At 40.8% G+C, this 14,720-nt stretch overlaps 1 protein-coding gene across 1 annotated transcript in view; it reads right to left on the bottom strand.

Annotated features, from left to right (window-relative positions):
- Positions 1-14,720, bottom strand: part of LOC120797184 (phospholipid-transporting ATPase ABCA1-like) — a 140,131-nt gene that overhangs the window by 23,332 nt on the left and 102,079 nt on the right. Inside the window, exons 39-43 of the mRNA XM_040140576.1 lie at positions 11,081-11,204; positions 9,495-9,624; positions 8,860-8,980; positions 2,743-2,805; positions 1,089-1,195 (exon numbers count right to left, since the gene is read on the bottom strand). Of these exons, the coding sequence (XP_039996510.1) occupies positions 1,089-1,195; positions 2,743-2,805; positions 8,860-8,980; positions 9,495-9,624; positions 11,081-11,204 (545 nt within the window). The remainder of the gene's footprint in view (positions 1-1,088; positions 1,196-2,742; positions 2,806-8,859; positions 8,981-9,494; positions 9,625-11,080; positions 11,205-14,720) is intronic.

Raw genomic sequence — 14,720 nt, 5'->3', positions numbered from 1 at the left:
ACAGCGGTATCAAGAATTCTCCTTTGAATCACAACTGATGGTCCACTGTTACTGTCGGTTTGTTCTTGTTCTGTCACAAGAGACCACCAGTGAGCTACTAATGGTGGTTAGCAGGCTAGCTTTTCTCTTTGGCATCCGACAGACACTAACACTAGGTGGTAAACAGATGCTGAATGCAGGTATGAACAGCTATTCCTTGTGAGTTTACAATCACGGATAAGGAGAGCAGGGACTTCCATTTAAGAGATACTGTTTCTTCTACTCTGCAGATCATTCTTACCAATGCACAGAAGAGTGGGCGTACTCACATCTGTTCTTCCTCTCTTTTCCGTTTTTGTTTCCTCTAAAGGTCTCTGGAATTTTTCTTTGATCTCTGTTACCCACGTTAATCAACATTAACACTGCTGCGTTAGGCCTCGCTCTATTCAGCTCTTTTTCTTTGTGGAGCACAAAGTCAAATACCAGATATATAAATGAACAACTGTAGCAACCGTTGTGAAGCACAACCAACTGTAGCTCACGCTCAAGCATGCTCGGATTTGCTGCCTTACAGATGCATGCTGAGCCAAAGAAGCACAGTTGTTTGTTCCTAAAAATAAGGAAGAACAAGCCTCCCTTCGCTCAAGTGCTTGAGTCTCATATTGCTGGTGTCAAGGTATTTTTTTGGCATCTACACAGATTTCTTACGACTGATTCTGTAAGGCAGAAACAAAAAACAGAACAAGGTAAAGGGCGAGGATGTGAAAAGGCATGATACAAGTGAAAGATGTGCAAGAGGCAGGAAGCAAGAGACAGCAGAGTCTTCAGCGTTTCTGAGAATATTGCAGTGAGGAGACATAAGAGAACCAAAGTTGAAAAGGCAGAGATGGCAGAATGTATAAGGCATATCAAAACTACCCAGCCAAGAAGAACAAAGGCTGAGAGTGTGAGAGATGGAGAATAGAAAGCTATGTTACATAGAACAAGAGTAGCTCAGAAAAGGTGTGAGCTATGAAAAAACACCTCAGCTCGATTCCCACCTGAACAGCCATCTTGGGTGGCTAATTATGATTAGTTATTTGGTGCACTAGTGCGAGTTAGCGCCTCACCTGTATCCATTTAGGAAGGCCTCTCCACTAGAGACTGGGATGTCTCCTGTCAGCATCTTGAATGTGGTGGTTTTCCCGGCCCCATTGATTCCCAGCAAGCCGAAACACTGGTGGAGACAACGGGGAGGCCTCCATTAGAAAAAAACAGTGTTTTGTAGATACAAACCTCAACAGGAAACAAACAGGAGGCAATTGTCAATTTGGATATTTCAAATATTCTCTATGTAGATAAATTTTCCTTGAAGAAATTATGTCCCTAATAGCCTAAATGTCTTTAAATTAATTAAATCAAAGTCATTAATTAAGTTTATCTATAGACTGTGTAAATATTGTAAATATATAATTGAAAATACCATCTTTTGAGTATGCACTCGTGGTTCAATGTTTAGCAAAATAAAAAATTAATATTTCTGTACACAAACAAAACAACAGACACTAAATCAACACAACAGGCACTCAGGAACAAATACTGTAAAAAGCAGACCATTCCCAATGATATTTCTCTGCCTCTGTAAATTGCTACAATAACATTATCTTCTCTTCTTCTTGTTTCCCTGATGTTGCGGATTTTACCTCTCTCTAGAGGGCGCGCAGCGGGAAGTTGTCTCTGTGGCGCCCTGCGGTCCTAAGACCCACCTTAGGTGCTTGGCATAAATATTTGATTTCTGTCATTCATTGATCCCTTCTTGTTTGCGACCTGTGCTTGTGAATGCATAGGAGAGGGCTAAGCTTGATGTAAATAATGCATGGAAATGCAGTGTGTGATCAGCAGAGCCCATGAATCACAATATTCCACTGGCATTTACACTGGGCTTTGAGTAAACAGTGGCCGAGAGGATGAATACCAGCAGAAAGACCACCAATCATGACTGCCTGTCAGCATTTGAGATTATGTTTAAATCAAGTTTACAGCAGTACAGTGACTGTGTGTGTGGCTGTGAGGGGGCATATGGGCATGTGTAATGTATAGTGTGTTAAAATGAGTAAGGGTGCTTCATGCAGACAATGTGAAGGTTTCTTTGCCGAAAACTGTGTAAAGGTTCCTTTTTTGCATTGTTGTATTTGGTTAATTTAGTTTTCTAATGCCAGGCTATGAGTGTACTCAACTAAACATTACTTGGCCCTCATTCCTTTGCTCCACAGACTCTGTTCCTCTAGCAATGCTCTTCCTCTAGCCTGCTCGTGTGTTTTTAGCATACACATGCTTAGCAATACCATAATGGCTGAAAACAAGTCTGTTAAGGAGTTTAGTGTTCTTCATAACACCTCCTCTAAGAATTGCTTGGAAGATATTTTGATTCGACTCAGTTAGAGGAATGACTGAGCCAAACGCCAATTCTAATTTTCAGGAAATAACTGCAGACTGTAAATCAAAGCCCAGTCAAGGAATCTCTGCTCATTGCTGCCTAATCTCATGTGTAAATATTTTGTAAATATTATCGTTAATATTCACTTTTTAGTTGACTGCATCTTATTTCAGTCAATTCATGTCCAAATCTTATTTTCAGAGGCAACAGAGGATGAAATAATTTCTCCCACATGGGTGTTGCTGGTGAAGTTTGACAGTTGTCAAATCTGTAAATGCAAAAAAAAGTCTTCATGGACAAATGTGGCATGAAATGGTGCTTGTGCGATTCAGCAGCATTTGGCTCACCTCTGCGGCAGGTACGCCCACACATAGCCTGTCCACAGCAGGGGTGCTCTTTCGAGGGTATACCTGCAGGGAGCAGACAATAAAATGAATCAACCAGCCAGCCAGAGAAAGAGAGAGAAAGAAGGAGAGGAGGCAGGTAAGGGTCGGGAGCAGACAGTGAGAAAGATAGCAGAGAGGGTGGCGTGAGAAAATATGGAGCGATAGACCAGAGCAGCAGGGAGGAGGTGAGATGGAAGAAGCAGGTGGAAAAAGAAGGACGGAAAGAGACAGAGAAAGTGAAGGAAACAAATTTTAACACTAAGGGATAATTTACAATAATTAGAGTGAGCCAGATGGGAAAAGGTGAGACACTTGCACATGGGGGGGACAGGGAGCGGACATGAACATTAGTATTTGTGACTGTAATGACAGCACCCTCAGTACCCTCACTAACCTTCAACACATTCACAAGTCACTCAGTATTTTAGGTACAGACACCAAGTTTAGGCATAGTAGCATTTATTGGTCTCAGTATACAGTTCCATGACTTTAGCGGAAAAGAACGCTGTCCTTAGTCTGAAGTCGCTTAAAAATGGTATAAGTAGATAACAAGAATAAAAAAACACAGCCAAACCAGGGACCTGTATAAGGATGCAATGCTCATTACACACTAGAAAACCAGACCGTTGGAAGGAAGAAAAAGCATTCACCTGGTACACTGTCCAATAGTCACTCTCGTTTTTAGCTGTTTTGGTCTCCACCAACTCCTGAGGGGAATATATGGCTTTTTAGCTAATAAATGCTCCACTATGGTCACCAGGTAGTCACTAACTTTGTCGGCCTGCTGCTTGGTGCTAAGCAAGTACTGTCCTGTGGGTTTATCAGAGCTTTTTTGCTAACAGCTGTCTGCACTACTTCAAACACTAGTAAGAGATGTAGGAATGATTCAAAACAATCAAGTTGTGGGCAGTAAACCCAAAACAATGAGCTCAAAGAAACAAATGTGCTTTGTTAAGCTGATTGGAACTTTTGAAGTTTTGGTGATGATTCTCTTTGGGTTCGACACCACAAGCAACCCCTTTCACATTGCACAGAGCCATTTGACCCTTTATTAATATAAAAAAATGGACATGTGCAGCTTTAACGTCTAATATATTTTAACATTGATGTTTGCTAAAACAACATGAGCATGGTAGCTAGCTATGTAGGCATTAATCCAAAAATAGGAAAAAGGCTGATGGGACTTTAGTAATCAATTTTAGAGATATCCTGATATAAACTGTTTGGCAAGGTCAAATTTTGACATTTTGTTACATGAAAAGTAAGGTAATCAACAAACTAAGGAAGATTCAGCCTCCAGTGACAATGAAAGTTTATGTCGAAATTCATGGCAATCCAGCTGAAATCGGTTAAGGTATTTCACTCTTGATCAAAGTGTTGGAATGATACACCCTCAGGTAGACCCTCAGGTTGGTCTACGAGCCATGCCTAGAGCTCATAATATGGCTAGAAAAGAAAACTAGACCCTATGAGATGCAGAATCCCATTTCTCAGGACAAAGAGTAGAATGAAACTTCTCACATTCTGATTGCGAGTCAGTATCCTGCTAAGAGCATGTAGCGACGCCGAAAATGAGAAAGTGCTTGATGTTTTTCACATCTCACTTGAAAACATTCCATGCTGCATCTACATCCTCCTACGCTGACCATCCTCACCCGTGCGGATTTGCATTCTAGTCTGCATCATCTAAATCTTGACAGAGGAAGTAAAGAATCCTCCACTTCAAGTGAACAGGATTTGTTAAAATCTAAAAAAAAAAAAAAAAGGAAGAAAGAAAAAAAACAGATGAACATTTGACAAGATGAGGTATATAATGCATGAGGAGTTTTTCCACATCCAAGACTATGTAAGGGTTTGATATGTTTTCAAAGTGGTTCGAAAGCAGCGTTTTCTTGCTCTAGCACATAAAGACAAGGCAAGGTCTTTGTTGTTGTTGCTGTGTGTGACAGTTAAGACATTTAGCATTCACAAGGACAGCACTGTGCCCCTTTGAGTTATGAGTGAGTGACTACTGTTGGCTGTTTTATCAGTTTTTAAAAGTTGAAAACATAGTTCTCTATGAGTGTTGTGTGTGTTTACATGCCTGTATGTGAGTGTCAGAGACTGAAACAGTGAACGTTCATTAAAACAGAAAAGTGACGGCATACTGTACCTTTCTCAGTATGAAGGATACATTTCCTGTTTAGAATTTCTAAACCAAAAATCCACCATTAAAAACAGTAATCTGTCCCAAATGTAATAAGAATACTACCAGGCAAATGTAAATTTAGAACTGCCACTTCAAACTCAACAAACAATGACACTGCATTTATTATACAGTTGGCACATCAAAAGCATTTGATAAAAGCAGGAGTTGCATAGATCCATCATTTTGTCGGTGCCATCTGGCAGCTGCACTCAGTGCTTATCAACGTGTGTTACACATACTGCTTTTTAGTGATAGTTTGCAGTGCTAAAGCTACATCAAAGCGTCAGATACGTGTATGGAGGAAGGCAATTAAAGGATAATTCCCCTCTGGCTTGAGCACCACAGCAGCTGTCATGATAAGCAGGCTGACATCTAATCAGATGAGACAGCTGAGAAGATGTGATGGCGGCAGTTGTGCAACCCTTAAATATACATTTAGGTGGGAAAATCACAAGCTTTGAGCTCTGAATTGCCATACCTCAGGTAGTAAACCATGACACTGACACTGCTTTATTTAAAAAGGAGTCACCAACATGTGGTCCATCCATTCCACAGATTAATAACAGTACTATGGGGTGCTATCTTGAGGTACCCAAAGGCAGTGCCCCCCCAACTTTCCCACTCCATCTTTACAAATGTCCGTGGCAACAGCAAAGGCACCTCTGGTTTGGAATTACTGCCCAAAGGTATTTATGGGAATTAAATGATAAAATACAAAAGACTACAAATTTATCTGTGAGAAAAAAAAAGAAAGAAAATAAGAATTGCTAAAGAATTATAATATCTGGGGAAAAAATGTTGATAAAAATCCAAGAAAAAAGCCAACATCAGTAAACACCCAAAAGCACAGCTGTAAATTTTTTTAACAAAATTTGTATTCATCCTCCCTGCCGTGATATATAAATAAGTAAATAATTTGGCTCGTCCAGTAAACATACAACACAAAGCTGTAACCAAACAAGTCTCATCTGAGTTACTTAAACACCCATGATACATTATATTATCACAGGAGCAAAAACAAAAATCCCACAATAATGATGATAAACAGATAAGTCATTTATGATATATGTATCTGCTTTGCATTTAGGTCAACCTTCATCTGCACAATCACCCTATAAGGCTGCAGCAACAGGTTTACGTAGCTGACACGTGTAGGCCCAAAACAAAGAAACACACACACACAGACACACACACACACACACACACACACACACACACACACACACACACACACACACACACACACACACACACACACACACACACACACATTGTTAGAAACATAAAAATGAGCACCCATGGGAAGAGTCAAACGTCCGCGGAACACAAGGAAATTGCGTAGAAGAGAGGTCACATAACAATGGTGATTTGGAAATGGTTCAGATTTCTAAAGCTGCATAAACAGCGATATCCATTGTAAAATATGCTGGCGACCTGTGCCGATGAAGACGGGAAACACAACAAACCTTTCCAACCATCTGAAAAGGCACCATCTCTCCGTGTATACAGAAAGCCAAAGTCTGCGCTGCCAAACTGCTAGCAGAAGCACTGGCAGACAGCCTCACAAACAGGCCTCTTGTGCTAACGTTAGTTCAAACCTCAGCATCAATCGCTCCCGTTTGCCCTTTCAGTTTTTACCTCATATGATAAGAGCTCAGAAAGTGCATTTCAGTGGAATGAATCCATTTTTATTTTATGACGAACATAAAAGTAAATACAACTGCCAGTACCAGTGTGCAATAGCCAATGTGTGCAGCTTGGCATGTTGGTCTTTAGTATGATGTTTATTTAAAAGCATTGTTGCCGTTGCCTAGTTGAGGCATAAATGTTATACCATTCCAACTGAAAAATATATGCTCGTTTAAAGCCATGACAAAACTTTATTTTCTTTATTTAAGATTCAATCCTAAACTAAACGTGCCCCTTGAACTTCAAATTAAAGGTACCCTGGGGAGTTATCTTGTAAACAAACAAGTCATGTTCATATTCAGTGTTACTTGCCAAAACATATTGTGTCTAACCTTAAGCTCTAGCAAGCATGTTGAATGTGTTTCCTTCCTCATTAATGGTTTCATCAAATGTACAGTATTAAATGTATTAAAAATTATCGATATTGATCAATATGAGAAAAAAAACAAGATCATAGTTTTGGCCATATTGCCCAGCCCTAGTATACATGTAGTATGCCAAGATGCCACTGGTCACTCATTAGTCATAAGGTTCTTTAAAACTTTCTCTGTCAGCTCAGTGAGTGACTGAAAGGTTAAACTGACAGCACCGGGCCTGGAAAGTGCTCACAGATGGACACACTTCCATTACAGTCAATCGATTACAGCGCCGACGCTAATGCAGCAGCTAAGTGGAGGCTGGCAGGTGGGGTGCATAGCAAAGTGCTCCTGTTTAGAGCAGCAGGAAAAGGAAGGGGAGGAGCAGGAATCTGACACATGATTGATGGCCTGTCGATCGCTTCAGAGGCACGTTTAGATTTATGACAGGGCCCAGCCTGTGGCGCGTGGCCACCGAAGCCATGCGCTCATTGATCAATTTGTTATCTACAAACCAAATGGATGGGGCACAGCTGTGGTGGGAGTCAATGAGGGCACCGCAGGAAGAATCCTGATGCCTTCTGTCACCGCACTGCTGTTTTTGTGTTGTGATGGGCAACTGTGTCTCATCTCAGAGAAATCCTGTCAACCATGAAGGTGCACATGAACGATGGCTGAGCTGCTTGTAAACAACAAACAAGCACAGTCACATCTAATGGTATCTTTGGCACCTTTTTAGAATTAAAGTCTACAGTACAGTAGACATGTTTTGGCGGGATTACGTGTTTTAATGAGTTAATGATGTGTTCAAAAAAGATAGGTCTAAAAGTTTTCCCTGAAAAGGGAATATTTCTCTCTAAAAGTTTTCACCTTGTGAGATGATGTGTAATACACTACCCATCCAACTGTTTTATCCAGCGCTTGTTCAGTAATTACCCTAGGGAGTGTGGTGCACGTCTGTATCCATGAGCAATGAGTGAAAGATTAAGCATGGTGAGACTGAGAAGACCGAGGGAGTAAAGGAGTGTAGAAGGGTGGTAAGAAGCAAAAAGGATGTTAGATTGTCCAGCTGTTAGCACTGGAGTTGCAAAGCAGGCAGCTGTGGTGACACTTCCTGCTGCCATGCCGCCTGCAGGGAGGAAACATCTGCCAATGGATGAAGCGTTAATCTCGGCGGTGTTGAGGCACGCGCTGTCACAGCACGCTCGACTTCACCTGCCAGAATGAGGGGAGGGCCTGAGCTGTAAAGGAGCACAGACCTTCATGCCCCCAAAAAATGCAATCCTGGTTGGTTTTCGTGGTACTGCACTAAAAAGGCTAGCATGTAACAAACAATAAGAATTAGAACAAGAGCAAAAATAAATTAAAAATATATATAAATGGAAGAATAGAGAGATAAAATGAAAAATAGGTATTAATACGCTGAAGTGTATATTTGTGGTGTGCAAGTGGTGTATATAAAAATGTAAAATGTTTCTATGTCATATAATTTTGCACTTGCTTGAGTGCAAATATGCAAGTGTGCAGGGTAGAGCAAGGGATTCACAGAGGGCAAGACAAGGCCAGAAGTTTACAGAAGTCAGAGGAGAGAGTTCACCACCCTGATGGCCTGAGGGAAGAAGCTTTTTCTGAGTCTGTCTGTGTAGGACTTGTGGCTTGTTCCCATAAACAAAGACACAATCGTATATCCTTATATCCATATATATATCCAAAAAAATAAATTGATCAACAGCTGACCAAAAAATGAAAAACAATAAAGGAAATTACTGAGTAATGAAGTGGGAAAAGTCGATCATGTATTAAAGCAAAATTTTAGGGAGAGCTCAAAATTGCACTTCAGAATACCTTTGTCAGGTCACAGATCCTCAGAAGATCGTTCTGGGCTTTGCCTTCATACACTCGGTCACGTTCTCGAGCAACATCGATATCCTCTTCCTCTTCAGATAATGACTTCCCTGAAATAAGCCTGGCAGAGAGAATTCAACCCCAGTTGGTATAACACCCTTCATTAAAATTAACATGATCTCGCATGCCAAATTATCTCGGTCAAAGTTTTTGGCTCAGTGAAACAATCTCTGCAATTTTCAGAAATAGCAGAAGCAACAGTCATTAGTTTCCATGGAAACCATGGTTTTGGACTAAGTAAACACCCAGGCAGAGGGAAAAAAAAAAGAAAATCGGGTAGTAGTTGCCTGACAGATTCCCTGTGCAACAGATGTTTTATATAAATTGAATGTACAGTACATTATAGGAGGAATTTGAGTATTCTTATCGACTAAAATATTGGATGACAATACACAATTTTATTGACAACATGGACAAGAACTGCAACATGAAGAAACATTACTAAGTAGTTCAAGGTCATTCAGAAATACAGAAGAGCTATGTTTTAAAAAAAACAAAAAACAAAAAACAACCTTTTCTCAGCCAATTTTGAGTTAATTCACCCTGACATTACTATTGTTGACAGCCGCTTTTACCTTGGTTTGCAGAAGAGCTTATACTGGATGAGGATTGTGATGACAAACATAACAACTCCCTGGATGGACATGGCACAAAGGTTCTTTCCCACCATTTCCCAGCTGAGTGGATCCTTGAAACGGTCTTCTCCTGATAAAGAAGGTAGGGAGGGAGAAAAAAAAGGAGGGAAAAACAGAAAAAAAATCAAAGGCAATACAAACAGGGGAAGGTAAGTATTTAAATGCAGTATTACCATGTGTCATTTTATGTTAATTTCCAACCCTTAAGAGAATGATTTAGCAGAAACATTGTCAAAACAGAAATGAATTGCCAGATGTTTATTTCCCTTCATGGAGAGCCAAATACATCTTTGTCAAAAGTTAGTGGAGAAGTGGAATTTGTAAGCTCTTTGAAGTGTTTTTGAGACATATTCATTGGTGAAAGCCAGCAGTTTAAAATGCCACTTAGCCTTAAAAATAAAAAAAATAAAAATGCTGTCACTTATGTCATGTGAGGGAATTGCTGACATCCTGTACTTTTCATGTTGAAGCCTCTTTTGGCTAATGAACACGTAAGTAAAGTGGTGACAGCCCCCCACTCTAATCATTTTCTGTTCTGCTCTCTCTCTTTCCTCCTTCGCTCAGCTCTCCCCATTTGAGCCTGAGGGGGGAGAACAAGGAGACAAGAAAAACGAAAGCGCTTTTGGTCTCATTTTCTGGTAAATAGCCCCTCTCCACACTAGCCCTTTTAAGTTGTGATTGCTTTTCTCTTCCTACTCTCCACCACTGCCGGCAAATGATTCCTCAAACCACTATTTCCTGCTCCATCTATCTACAGATAAGACTCCTCTTCCTCTTTCATGTGCCTCTACGCCTCTTGATGGCCCTCTCAACCCTGGCTCCACCTCTACAGCCCTGTTGCCCGCTTCTCCCTTTTGCCTGTCTAAATTTAATACATGTGGAGAGTAGAGCTCTAAAAAAGGTTTGAGAGTTGTGTTACGGGTCAAATATTTATCCAACTGGTGGGATACAGAGCTATTTTTTTTGTGAGGAATAGTATAGTGTCACTTTAAAGGAAATGAATGTTGTTTAAGTGTTTTTTCAGGCTCTAATACGTGGTTAACAAGAGGAATAAAGTTGATTTTGGCAAAAGGATAATGTTTTCAGAGGATATTTACTACTTTTTAGCCGTGGTAGCAGCATGACTCTAGGTATGTTAATGTTGGTTTGTCTGTCAGTTGGTCCACCACTTTGGTCCAGACTGAAATATCGCAGCAACTATTAGACGAATTGCCTACGGTCAATGGACATCCCCTTACTTTTCCTCTAGCGTCACCATGTGGTTGTTTTGTTTTTTGAGTGAAATGTAGTAAAATTAAAATAAAAATATAGTCATTTGAGTCAAGAAAGGTTGAGCATGTTTCTTTTGTACCGTATTATGAAAAATTAAATTATCTCACCGACTTGGCAGATGTTTTCGGGGTTCTTTTTGAGGAAAATCTAATCTTGGAACTTAATATTATTGAATAAAAATGAATAAAAAGGACATTTTAAAAAGAAAAAAATCAGAGATCAGTTATCCTGTGACAGCGGTGGTGGCCTCTTACCAAAACTACTGAAGAGGGTGGCCATTGCCTGGTTCTTGGCCATGTCAATTAGTCCTCTGCCCAGACAGAAATGAGGGAATATCAGCAGCACCTGCTTCACTATGTCGTTGATGCGGGAGACATTCTGCCGAGGAAAATGCACACAAACACACACACAAGATACAAATTAGTTGCATGTGAAAGCTTTGATTATCTGAGCTCTGACTGGAAATTAGCCAGCACAAGCCCAATATGTTGACTAGCTGCTTTGAATCAGCAGGGCCAGGGGCTCAATATGTTTGGAAGACAGTGTGTAGTTCCCTGACTCAAGTGTTGATAATTAACAAACATCCTGCACTCCGTTTGCATGCTGAGTTCTGTTGTGTTATGAGGCTCCAAATGGCAGGCAGAGGAAGTAGGAGCATCTAAGTTCATCTACCTGCCTGATGTTGGAGTTTAGCAAACGTTACGGAATAAGCAGCGCGATGTGTGAGGTGGCGCGCGAACAGCATGTGCAAACGCAAACTGATGAAGTGATGCTCGTATAAGCAGATGTTCATCCTCAAAATCATCACTAAGGGGAGAAGGAGCATCCAGATCCCAAAGAAACAAGGCTGAAAAGGAACAAAGAAATTCTTTCTTCCGATATTGTACCCAAGTACGAAGAGACAGATACACACAAACACAAAGCAAAAGCATAAACAAGGCACGCATAAAAAAAAAAAAAAAGATCTTATCTAAGGGAATTTCCAAGCTTGTCCTTCTCGCTCAACCGGTCTGTCCCTTTCTCCCTTTCCTCCTCCCTGAGGCTACAATTCAATGACAGTCTAGTACAGCACAAAAGCAATAATTAATTAAATGAAGACACAACGGACGAGCCTGTAACAAACTGGCTCAAGTAAGGAAGGAAGAACAGTAAAACAGGGAGGAAGGAAAGGGTTAGAGAGGGAAAGGCAGAAAGCGGGAAGACAAAATATTACTACATTTGGCGCGGCATGGTGTTCAAAAGCAAGTTCATGCATTATGCATGCAGCTTCATTGCAGCGGAGTCTTCAAAGCCCTTGCATACATGGAGGGAGACTAAAAATTCATCATTTCTGCTTTTGGGCGAGCCCGAGCAAAGAGTAGGTGGGGCAGGGACAGCAGTGCATTTTGTTAAAGCTGTGTGCAAGACTTCCAGATGATGGCCATTATTGTAGCAAAATTTATTCATGGATGGGTGTAACTGCACTGCGATTTATTAGTTTCACTGAACGAGCTTTCAATTGGCAGTTGAGAATGACTGCGTGCAGCCTCATGACTCTGTCAGCGTTAAAAACAATCCAAATGCCAGATTTAAAGATATTCTTTGTCAAGTCATTTTACTGCATGTATGTCTACTTTTTAAAGGAATAGTTTGAAATTGAGGACACGCTTCTTATTTGCTTTCTTGCAGAGAGGTAGATGAGAAGAATGACACTTTCATGTCTGTATGGTAAATATGTAGTAATAAAACACTAAGGGGACAAGGGGAGCTGAGGTGTGTCCATTCTTTCTTATCTTTACATTCAACACTATGCCTATACAAAGATAAAGAAAGTCAAATAAATAAACAGCAGCTATGACCTTGGCTGAATGCGACCCATCTGTCTAGCAGAGGAATACAAAGAAAGCAAGACCTAATTTGCGATCAATACATGAAATAACACATCTTCTCTTCTCTCATCAAGGAGATCTAAGAGGCTTTTAGTTGGGAATGATAAAATGTTGGTCAATTTTCCCCCTTACGTTTGTGTTATATGCTCATAAATAATTTTCAAACACTTTGAAGGTGGCATAGTCTGCGAGGCACTCATCTGACTCATATTGCTACTTGTGCTTATTCCCAAAGCATGGCCTTATTCATAATGGTGGGAATCACAATGAGAGCAGACAGACACAATATATGGCTCCAGCAGTCTAGTTAGATATTTTCTGGGGATAATATTCATGTTTTTTTGAGCTAGTGGAAAAGCGGGAATGCTATAAACCAGCTAATTCAGAAATTGTTAGGCACATTTGCTAAATTTGTGCTTTGGTTGTCAGACTTCCCTTTGATTTTTGAAAAAGGGTGGAGAGACTAGTCAGCACAAAGCCTTGCTTCGGTTATGAAGAACACAAAATAGAAAATACTTCCTTTTATGTCTGTTTTAAAACATCCTGTCAATAATGCCTGCTGGACTTCCATCACACTACATGAGGTTGGTAGGAGCTGGCCACACTGCCAAACCTATATTTTTATTCTGGAAAATCTTTTTGTGCCTGTGATTATCTCCGAGAGGCACGTGGTGGAGGTATTGAATCAGACTCTGCTCCAAGCATACAAGGCCGGCTGGGACTGATGCAATCCGCAGGGAGGTGGACAGTCCTGAGGGGAAGAAAATCTCCCATTGGTCTCGAGACAAAACTGGGGCACAGAGTATGTAACACGGCAGCTATGCTTTCTCACTCCGTTACTTTTTCCATTTCCCCTCTTGGAAAAATGGTGCTATGCCCAAAAGGGATCTAGATTCTCCCTTTGCTGTAAACAGAGAACAGACTGAAGCCCGTGGCTTTACTTTAGAGAGACATTGTTTAACTAATATCATTGCTGAAGAGTCTACAAGTGCATAACAAATCTTTGAAACTGCAGAAGTTGCAAAATAAGAACACTGGATTGAGCTGTCACGTGTAGGATCTACCCTTTCTGCTTAACTGGGGCACATCAGGGCACCATCGTATCTATGCTACCTATTTTGTGAAGGGTGTGTTTTGTAAAGATTTCTGCTCTGAACAGGGGACACATGGAAACCTGGAGAGTTCTAACATTCGCTGATTGATGTTGACCCATCAGGTCCTCTTCTCAGCAATAAAATCAAGTCACATTAGCTGAGTTATCAAGGACCCATGTCCCTGTTGAGTCTCAGAGAAACACAATCCCTGTCCCTAATGCCTTGGACAAGAGAGGTGCACAGTAAATCTGTCCCTTTACACGGCCCATGGGCAACTTGCTGTCCATTAAATTATCGCCAGTGGCGCCCTTTATGAGTAATAATCTCCACTAACACTGCATCAATAAAGTGAATGCAGAGCAGCAAAATGGCAACAATGACTTTCTTTGAGGAGAGATGTACCAGCTGAAAATACAAATTGATAATGAATGTTTGTGATAATGAAATCACTATGCAGATGAGGCAGCCTCGTTAGGAGATCGAAAACATCCCATGCCGTTGCCGAGTGGCGCCAGAGGAAACATCAAGTCGGGGCAGGCGTGTCGGAGGGGACAGAGTGTGCTGAGAAGTCTTACAGACAGCATTACGCTCCATCTGAAGTGTCGGATCAGAGCTGTGGGAGACATTCTGATGAAGCATCAGATGCATAAGCAGCTTGTCAGAGAGTGAAGTGCTGTTGTGTCTGCTAACAAGTAATGACTGATCAGCGCCGGGCTAAAAATATGAAGTGAAAAAATCGTGAGTGTGGGTGATGTATGCTAATCGTGCAAATAACTATAGGGTCTACAAATCAAATTAGACATATTTAGTTCAGAGAACAATTGAAAAAAGATATCAAGAAAAGTAGATGATTTTTTCCAATTATCACCACCTGTAAGGAAGTGAGGTTCTGCTATTGAGAGCCCTGGCTGTTACTCAAATTGTATAGTAAG

The sequence above is a fragment of the Xiphias gladius genome, chromosome 12, assembly GCF_016859285.1.
Source record: "Xiphias gladius isolate SHS-SW01 ecotype Sanya breed wild chromosome 12, ASM1685928v1, whole genome shotgun sequence".
NCBI lineage: Eukaryota > Metazoa > Chordata > Actinopteri > Istiophoriformes > Xiphiidae > Xiphias > Xiphias gladius.
This window is presented reverse-complemented; position numbering and strand designations above follow the sequence as displayed.